General features: G+C 51.7%; 1 protein-coding gene across 1 annotated transcript; it reads left to right on the top strand.

Moving 5' to 3' along the window:
• Positions 1-372: 372 nt before the first annotated feature.
• Positions 373-1,362, top strand: LOC119301609 (auxin-responsive protein SAUR76-like). Its single transcript, XM_037578605.1, has one exon. The coding sequence runs from the start codon at positions 607-609 to the stop codon at positions 1,033-1,035; it is 429 nt and encodes a 142-aa protein (XP_037434502.1). The 5' UTR covers positions 373-606; the 3' UTR covers positions 1,036-1,362.
• Positions 1,363-10,015: the final 8,653 nt, after the last annotated feature.

The raw sequence follows: 10,015 nt of genomic DNA, 5'->3' as shown, positions 1-10,015 counted from the left end.
CGTGCGACGGACTCGGTGCCCCCGCCCTTGCGTGGCCCAAATCCGTTTCTGCTTTTCACTGGCAGATGCACTTCTACTTATTCACGGACAAGTTCTGCAGCCATTTTTGTGGCCTCGTGCAAGTGGCCGGCGATGAGCATATATAGCTTAATCAATCTAAAAAAAAAGTGCGACGGATATCAGCTCGGCGTACTACCTGACGATGGACATGTCACGGTCCTCGCGAATTCACAGTCGGGTCTGCGCTGCCGTGCTGCATGCCAACCGGAGAGAAAGAGACGGACGGACGGACAGATACCGCGCACCGTCACATACGGAGTACCACCACTTCCCGACGGGGCGGCGGCCAGTTGCCTCCCCACTGTTCCCCTCTCCTCTCCTCCGGGTTCGGTTTTACCATCATCACCGTGGCCGCGCCATGCACCGTCCCCGACACCTTGACCCTCGCCCTCCCACCGGTCTCCATCCCGCCAGTCCACAGCCGGCCTCCCCTCCGCCCCCTATATATACCCTCTCGCCACCTCCCCGACCCTGCAAGTCATCCCTACGCCTCCTCTCTCTTTCCGACTGAACTCCAAGAACATCTTCTCATTTTCTCTGCTTCCAATGGCGAAGGGCGGGCTGAGCAGCAAGCTCAAGTGCATGATCAGGCGGTGGCACTCGTCGAGCCGGATCTCGCGCACGCCCTCGGCGGCGTCGCACGGCGGCGGCGGCGGCGAGGAGGAGGACCCGTGGGGCCGCGGCGTCGGCGGCGGCGCGGCGTCGTTCCACGGCGCCGACAGCGTGCCCCCGGGCCTCCACCCGGTCTACGTCGGCAAGTCGCGCCGCCGCTACCTCATCGCCGCCGACCTCGTCTGCCACCCGCTGTTCCAGAACCTCGTGGACCGCTCGGGCGGCGGCGTGGGCGGCGACGGCGCCGGCGGCACCATCATCGGCTGCGAGGTGGTGCTGTTCGAGCACCTCCTGTGGATGCTGGAGAACGCGGACCCGCAGCCCGAGTCGCTGGACGAGCTCGTCGAGTACTACGCGTGTTGACCGGCGGACCGGCCGGCCGGCCAACCGCCCACATCATCCGCAGCTGGCGCCAAGCTCGCCAGAGTTGGTGGCCTGGCCTCTATAGGGGGCAATTTGGTAATTCTTTCTTTACGCTAGGGGTAGAGTTGTAATATAAACGCTTATCGAGCGGCGAAGTGAGTAATTAAGCTGTGTGTGTGTGTGGAGATTTATTTAACCTTGAGGCGTTCGTGGTAATTCGGGGACTAGCTTTGCGATTACCGCGCGCCCAAGAACGATGCTGTTTTGGGGCTATTAATCAATTTCCCTAATGATTGGTGTGGTAGCTTCTTTTATTCTTCTTATTAATCATTTCCCCTTTTCCTCGGACGCGGCTAATCTGCACCCGAGCTCATATGCTCCCGCATGAACAGTAAAATCGAAAAAAAATAAAAAAATTCAAAAAATTCCAAATTTTTTTTGAGTGAAACATTGACAAAAGTTCTAAGTGCCTGCAAAAATTCGTCATGAAATCACATTCCTAGAAGGCGTGGCAAAAAAACAAAAAAAGTACTCTGAAAAAGCTACTTTCAAACGCATTTTGAAGCACTGAATTTGTTTTTTTTTGCCACGCCTTCTAGGGATGTGATTTCATGATGAATTTTTGCAGGCACTTAGAACTTCTGTCAATGTTTGTCTCAAGAAAAATTTGGAATTTTTTAAATTTTTTTCGATTTTTTTTTGATTTTACTGTTCATGCGGGAGCATATGAGCTCAGGTGCAGAATGGACTTTTCGCTTTTCCTCTCCTCTTTCAATAAGATATGTATAAGATGTAGGGATCAATGCATCCACGTACATTCCCATCTGTGTATACATAAAGTGCATGCAAGCTCATTTCCTTCTGGGATCCATACATTCTTTTTAAATCTATTTCCTGAGATTTCTGGAAATGTCATCTAGTAGATATTATTATTCTTGGCCGGTAGTTGAAGGCATTTTCACCAGCCGACAGAACTGCTACAGATAAGATGTCATTTTTCTTTTACGGGAAACAGATCAGATGTCAAAACAGACTTGATGTGTAGGCATAGTTGCATCGCTTCCTGGGCCATAGGTACCAAAATCATCAAGAATGCTTAAGGCTGGCGTTGGCGGGACAATAATCTCGTGCGGTTTACAAAATCCCACGAAGACAAGACAGCCGTGGGTCGTTCAAAAACAAGCCAAAAAAGGCAACCTTGGGTCAAACTTTCTCCAAACTTGGCCATCAATTAGGCATCATGCGCATGCACAAAGCAACACGTACAGCCTAGTAAGTACTCCAACGCACCAAGACTCATCAAAGACTTGTCGCCATGCATGCATATTCTAATCCGATCACAGGGTTTTAAGTAAGTGGAAGTTCGGTGCAGAGTCAGATGATGGGCACGTACGTACGCGCGTCCAATTCCTGGCTGTCATGGTATACTTCTTTTTCTCTTCCCTTTGCATTGTTCGTATTTGCATGCATGCACCCATGCTTAATAACGGGCCTGAGCTTAATCCGTTTGAGTAATATAGTCTGGAGAGGATGATGACAACTTTGGACAACTTTTGGGCATGTATTTGGACGTACTAACCAGGGCCATTTAAGTTGGTTGGTGAGGGAAAGCATTTGGTCCCCTGAACATCGTTGGGGTTGGACCACGCATCCATACCCAACCGAGCTACAGTAAACTAACTAAATTCTTCTTTGCAAAATTCTGTAGCAGCAGCTGGTTGATTAGCACGTAGTACTACAACTTTCTTAAACCTCAGCAACCGATCGATCGATAGATGGCATATATTACCCCAGTGATGGATGCATATGTTTGAGCGACAACTAATTAATATGGACGGAGGGAGTAGCATGTTTGAGCGACAACTAATATGAAACAGAAGGTGCAGTATATAGTACACCATTTGGCAACTAAATTGTTGAGATTTGCAGTACATATTCAACATTACTGAATAACTCATGATTCTTGCCTTACTAGGAATAGATTGTATCACATGCTGGGCGCCGCTCGTCATACTTTGTATCTGCTTGATGCTACATTATGAATTAATAAAAATGCCCTTAATTGAAAGGACTGCAGGAAATAGATATAGCAAAGTCAAGAAGATCGAATTAATCGTTACATAGAACTAACTACATGAAAGCAACTCTCTCTCAAAAAAAAAAACTACATGAAAGCAGAAACCCTGTGGGAGTCGCTCTTATGGCATTTTCCACGCACCCCCAACCGGCCCTCTGATCCATTGACCGGTCGTGTATTAGTAACACAAATCATTAGTAGCAGATCATGTGGTTTATTTAATACAAAGTGCTGGTACCAACTGATGATTGATGGATGGTGGCGGGAGTGGGACTCGACTCCGGAGCTGATTAAGCTAGGGCTAAAGCTACACTTTGCATAAAATAATACGCGTCGGGGACAAGCTGAACGCCCTCACTGTTGGACTAAAAGCGCGCGCGGTAGGCCAGTCATCCGCTGTTACGTACTCCCAAAATTTAAAGAGGCCCCGCCCCTGATAACTAATTAAACTACGCACGGGCGCACTCATGGTACTGTAGCATGTTAATCTACTAACAATTTTCCGTTTTAAAGCTAGCTGCGATTGAATCGGCACTGTGCAGCTCATGACAACTGACAACTAGAGCTGCATGCCTCTTTAAAGGATCGGATAATCGGATTGCTAGCAGTGCCAGTGCTACCACTATACTTCACCGAACATTGGAGCTGCCCTAACTGACGTGCCGATCGACCGTGCAAGTAGATTGCCCTAGCTGCGTACTAGAGAAAGTAATCATGGAATCTGAGAATGAACGTCCAATCTGGTTGAAGTCGTGCATGTGCGAATATTGAAGCGGTCGATCCCAGAAAAGGCTGGTTTCAACGGTTGGTTTTTCTACGTGCATGTACCCATGCTAGCTACCTAGGGTAGGGTAAGGTTCGGTACGTACAGTCGTGCTAGCCATGGATGCGCTAGCTATAGAGCTATAGCCGGCCGGCCGGTCGGCCGGCGCGATCGATCGATCACGTTAGTTGGCTGCTGCTAGCAGCTCCAGGTAGGTCGCCGGTCCATTTCCTTAACCGACGCGCGCGTCCCTAACACTGTCCTTAACTGACACGATCCACGGACGGGGCTATGAGAGCATTGTGGCAGTCGTACTAGCTGGAGGTCATGGCACACTAATTAATCCTGGATGTGTAAGCCTCTCATTAGGTTTGTTAATTGCGCATGCGTGCTGGCAGTTCGCTAGCAAGCTCGACCGTACAGTATGGTGGGAGACTAATTAATCGTGTGTTAAATCAACTAATCAAGTGTCAACTAGGCCTCGTAGTCTTCATCAGTTCATGATCACCACGCCGGCGCCTAGCCCATTGATAGATAACAAATACGGAGGGCCGGGGCCGGCCGCAACTGAAATACTGTGCCATAGTACGTACGTACGTACTGTTGCACGTACGTACGTTCGTACGCGGCTGGTTACAGTCGGGCGTCCTGCGCCGCTAAAGCAGAGAAGAAACGAACGATCGCACAGTGCTGGCTTAGTATTCTCCTGACGACCAATAAGCAAGCTGACAATCGTACGTGTGGCGCGCTAGCTAGACGCTAACCCTGCGTGCGCGCGCGGCGTGACAAGCTGGTTTGCCGGTGCGGAATCTCCGGGATGGCGACGCCGCAGTGGCGCCAACCTAACTATGCGTCTCTCTCGACCAGCTAAGAACGTGAATAATGCCGGGGAGAGGTAGGGGGCGATGAGCGCTCCGACGCGGCGGTGCACCGCCTTCTCGACTTGATCGTACTACCATCTTCTCTGCGTGCAGGTGGAAATACTGGGCCATCAATGCATGGCACGTGAAGAATATGAAGGTGAAGACGACTGGAAACGATATGACGTACGTGCACGATCGAAGTGGCTTAATTGGAGTGTTGCTGATTACGTACTAGTTAGCGAACTCGACCAGGTAGGACAAACTAATTGGGAGTGTGCCTGTCATGAATAAATGGAGTTGTCTGCTGTATCTGTATGTGGCGCTGAGAGCCGAGGCCGAGAGAGGCAAACTAAACGCAGCCGGGCGGGCGTTGATGGGTCAACTCGAGCAACTAACCGACTGATAAAAGCGTATCCGATAGAGATGCCGCCGGCCTGGCCCGCGACGGACGGAGTGCGCTAGCTCGCGTGCGTGGTTGCATGGATGAGCATGCTTGGAGCTGGCAGCCTGCACCGAGGGCGACGCCCTGGCAAACCGGAGTACTACCGGATATAGCCAGCGCTGGAACTCACACGGAAGCAAAGGCGACGTTTGGTTTCAAGAGTTAGAGTTAGTTTGTGTTAATTTGGACTCAACTAATTTAAAATGGAAATACTAATACACACGTGTGGGCATTTGCATCTGGTTCACACGCATGGATCAACGTCTGTTTATGTTTGCACGAATCTTAGCATATTTTGTCAGATTTTTTATGCCACGTAGGATTGAGCTGATGTGTGGGCGTTCATCTGGTCGCCCACACGTCTGTTTTGACCATGCGGAGGGGCTGGTGTGTGGGCGTTTAGCGGTTCGCCCACATGCCAGTTTTCACGCACGCGTAGGGGCTGGTGTGTGAGCATTTAGCAGTTCGCCCACACGTCCGTCTCCTCTCTCACACTCAAAACTGTCAGTTGCCATGTGTTTTGCAGGGTACATGGCAACTGCCCTAGCGTGCTTGTAAGCAGATGGCAACTCTCTCTTTTATCCGAGTTACCATGTGTTTTTGCAGGGTACATGTCAACTGCCCTAGCGTGCTTGTAAGCAAATGGCAACTCTCTCTTTACCCGAACATTTTTTTTGCCATGCCTTTTTGTAGTGCTACATGGCAACTGCCTAGTGTTAGTAGGTGGCAACTTCTAAAGTTTTCAAATCATGGCAACTGTAGTAGACCAGACCTTATATGGCAACAACTGCAGTTGTCCAAAAAATGGCATCTGGCACTTGACCTGAGATGGCAACTGTAGTTATCAGACATGCCAACTGTATTTCAGCAACATGGCAGCTGTTATTAAACAGACATGGAAGAGGGTCCGAATCATGGCAACTGCGGGGACGTGTGATGACTGTCACGCGAAGCATGCGGAACCATGAGTATGGGTGTGTGGGCATTATCCAGTTTGCCCACACTTAGGCATGTGAGAGGGACCACGAGTCAAAAGACCGGACGTGTGGTCGTTACTTGTTTTGCCCACACATAGATGTGTGGGCTGATTCTTTACATACCACACATAGACGTGTGGCCAGACCCCTTAACATTCACACATGTGGGCGTTATCGGGACCCATCCAAAAATATCTAAACAGGAGGGTTAGTTTGGGTTAGATGCATCTAACCCATCTAAAAAATCTTACCCATCCAAAGAGATGCTTATTTGGGTTAGTTCTCCTAGGGACCACTAAAAAATACATTTTTCTCTCGCTCTTCCCGCAACAGATCCCTCCCCACTTCCTCGAAGTTTTTCGTCCTCTCCCTCCCTCTAGCACCGCCCGTGAAGGCGCCTCGCCGTATCTACGCTTCCGTCCGCCGCCGGTAAGCAGCCCTGCCCTATCCTCCCGTTCCAACCCCCTCGTCTCCCCGCGGCCCGTCCGCCCGCTGGTAAGCAGTCGCGGCTCCTTGCGCGGCCCGTTCCCGTCGGCCTCGGATAGGGTTCGTTCCGCCAAATCCGGCAGGTAATATGGTCCAAAGTAGCCAAATGATTGAGAAAGAGCATTTATTGTCAATCTAACCCTGCCATCCAAACACCTCTTTGGTTAGAGTTAGTTCAGGGTTGGTTCAGAGTTAGAATCTAAGAGCATCTCCAACAGCCGCGCCAGACTAGCGTCGCGCCGCAAAATTGCCCATTTTAGCGCGCGCAACCGGTATAGTGGCTCCAGCGGGCGCGCAAAAACCGCGCGCGCGGCATATCTTGTTCAGCGCGCGGGCCGAAACTGCATCGCGCGCCGCTTATTTGCTGCGCCCGCTCCCGCGCGCTGTACTCTCCTGCGCTCGCTCGCAACTCACCCCCCCCCCTCTCCAGTCGCGGCGCCGCCGCCGCCCTCGCCATCCTCCTCCTCTGCCCCCCTCTAGTCACCGCCGCCCCTCGCGCGCGTCCATCCCCCGACGAACAGCGCCCAGGCGCTCGCTGCCGCTCGGCGCCCGCAAGGTGTTCGACAAAACGCCTGCAAGGTATGTATTGCTCAAACTTCATGAATTCGGTGCATGTTAATTGTAGTTTTTATAGCATAGTATTGAACATTGTAGATGAGTTCGTCATATGATTCTTCGGAAGAAGAATTTGATATGAAAAAGGAGGAGGATCTTGCAATGATCCTAGCTATGCACATCAATAAAAAACCGAAGCGCGATGGTTCGGTTATGGGTCGGCAGAAAATTTGGAGGGATAGGATTGATGCCCATAACAGATTGATGAGGCACTATTTCGTGGAGAATCCCACATACCCGGAGTCGTACTTTCGTCGCCGGTTTAGAATGAGCACCGAGTTGTTCAGGCGCATTGCAGAGGAACTAGCGAGCCATGACCGATTTTTTCAGCAAAGGAGGAATGCCGCCAGAGAGTTTGGGCATAGCACCTTTCAGAAGGTGACAGCCGCTTTGCGTATGTTGGCATACGGTATCCCGGTTGATTTAGTTGATGATCACTTGACTATGGGTGAGAGCCAAGCCATCATGTGTGTCAAGCGCTTCGCAGTCGGAATTGTGCAAGTGTTTGGCAAGGAGTATTTGAGATCTCCCAATGCTAAAAACGCTGCAAGGCTATTGGAGATGAACAAAGCTCGCGGCTTTTCTGGTATGCTTGGCTCAATAGATTGCATGCATTGGAGTTGGAAGAATTGTCCAAAAACATGGCATGGGCAATTCCACGACCAAAAAAAAGGTTCCACTATAATCCTTGAAGCGGTGGCCGATCAAGAGACTTGGATTTGGCATGCATTCTTTGGAATGTCTGGATCTTTGAATGACATCAATGTTGTCAACCGGTCACCAATGATGAATAAGATTGCAAATGGTGATTTGCCACCGGTGCAGTTTGTAGCAAATGGCCGTACATACAACTATGACTATTACCTAGCGGATGGCATCTATCCAAAGTGGCAAACCTTTGTGCAGCCATTGAAAAAGTCGGAAGGTAAGAAAAATCTTGGTTTCCACAATGCTCAGGCGGCGGCTAGAAAAGATGTGGAGAGAGCTTTTGGGATTTTGCAAGCCCAATTTGCTATTGTGAGAGGACCGGCTAGATTTAGGGATCAAAAAATGCTTTGGTACATTATGCACGCTTGTGGGATCAATGAATGCTTTGGGACATCCCGTGCAAGTGCGACGGATGGCTGAAAGGGTGGCCCGTTTTGTTGCCTTGTATCATGTCATTCGACGTCCCGCAGCGCATGATGATTTTCAGAAGGATCTCATTGAGGAGTGGTGGGCATGGAATGAACGACAAAGATCATCATGATTTGTGCGTTTGATATTGTATTGTTGGACTATTTGTTGTATTGTTGAACTATTTGCTATATTGAATGATAAACTGCTCGTTTGAGTTGTAATAATGAAATTGAACTATTTATTTTGATTTATTTTGTTTGTGTTTGATTTTTTTGCTTCTGTTTTGAAATGTATATGTTGTTTGTGCGACAGTCGCGCGCGCTGCATTTTAGCGCGGCTGCTAGAGACAGCGCTGCCCGCCGCGCCAAACCAGAGGATGGACACGCGGTAAAGTAGTTTTTAGCGCGTGACGCGTTCGGCGGCTGTTGAAAATGCTTTAATTTTAACCTCTAACTGAGTTAGAATATTCAAAACAGGACCAAAAACGGCCTGGGGGCAGGAGGATCGCAGCCCCGGATCTCCACACACGCGAGTGTCGTCTACGGTTGAACGGTCGCCGTAGTGTAGCGGTGCGGAGGGCGTATGGCGACGGGCCATGTGCGCGCGGCGAGGAACACGGGCGCCGGGCGCCTCGTGGGCGCGGACGGCCACAGTGCCGCGTGGGTGGTGCGTACGACGTAGTACCCGTATGCAGCCGTCGTGACTACGGCCGGATCGCATTTACGCCAGCTTCCCGCCCCGCGGTAGGTCGCGCCCGCCTTTCGGGCCCCGTGTGCCGCGGCGTGCTCGTGTCGGGGCTGCGCGCGAGAGACGCCCTACGTCACCGACGACCGACCGAGAGCGGGCGAGTCGGTCGACCGGGGTGGACACGGAGAAGAGTGGGCCTGCAGTTCCATGAATCCGGGCCACGAAGCAAGGGTAGATGATAGGATGTGGAAGATGTTCAAAGCATCACAACACAGCATCATCCACATAGTAAGAGAGTCAGAGACCCTCCTCCTCCTCCCTCCCAACCCTAGCCGCCCCCTCCTCCTCCTCCCTAGCCGCCCCTCCTTCGCTTTCCTTCCTCGCTGCCGCCTGAGGCAGCTGTCGGGCAAGCCCGGGGCGCCAAGGATGATGTCGGCGAGGCCTCGGTTGCCCTGCATCTGTGTGGGGAACCCCGGATCTGGAGCGGCGGCTCCATTGGCAAGGCACGACCGGCTAGCAGCCATACGGGCGGTGGATCTGGCGTCCCGGCCGCGCTGGCGGCGGGATCCAGTGATCGTTGGCTGCCGGCGGCGGTTTCTGCGGTGACCGGTGCGCGCGATCTGGCGCCTCCCCTTCTCCCCTGTTCGGCGTGCGGGCCAGCCTCGTCAGGCCGAGCTTCCTTGGGTCGCCGGTGGTCTAGTTCGGGCGAAATCCCTGGTCGGCCATGGCCGGCCGCGTCGACGACGACGCCTGAGGGCGCCGTTTCCCTCCTTGGAGGCGTCGGTATGGACTGATTCCCTCACTTCCCTTCCCCTAGATCTCCCGGGCGAAAGCCCTAACTTTGTGGGGCGGCGATGACGACACATGTGAGTGCGTCGGACCAGATTGTGACCTTGACTCGGTATGTGGCTCGGTCAGGGCCTCCGGCTTTAGATGTTAGGCTTGGGTGAG

This window comes from Triticum dicoccoides, chromosome 5A (assembly GCF_002162155.2).
Source record: "Triticum dicoccoides isolate Atlit2015 ecotype Zavitan chromosome 5A, WEW_v2.0, whole genome shotgun sequence".
Taxonomy (NCBI): Eukaryota; Viridiplantae; Streptophyta; class Magnoliopsida; order Poales; family Poaceae; genus Triticum; species Triticum dicoccoides.
Note: the sequence above shows the minus strand (reverse complement) of the source record. Positions and strands in the feature narration are given on the sequence as shown.

What these genes read in the sequence shown, in the direction of transcription:
- LOC119301609 (XM_037578605.1), top strand. Translation starts at nt 607, where the DNA reads ATGGCGAAGGGCGGGCTGAGCAGCAAGCTCAAGTGCATGATCAGGCGG.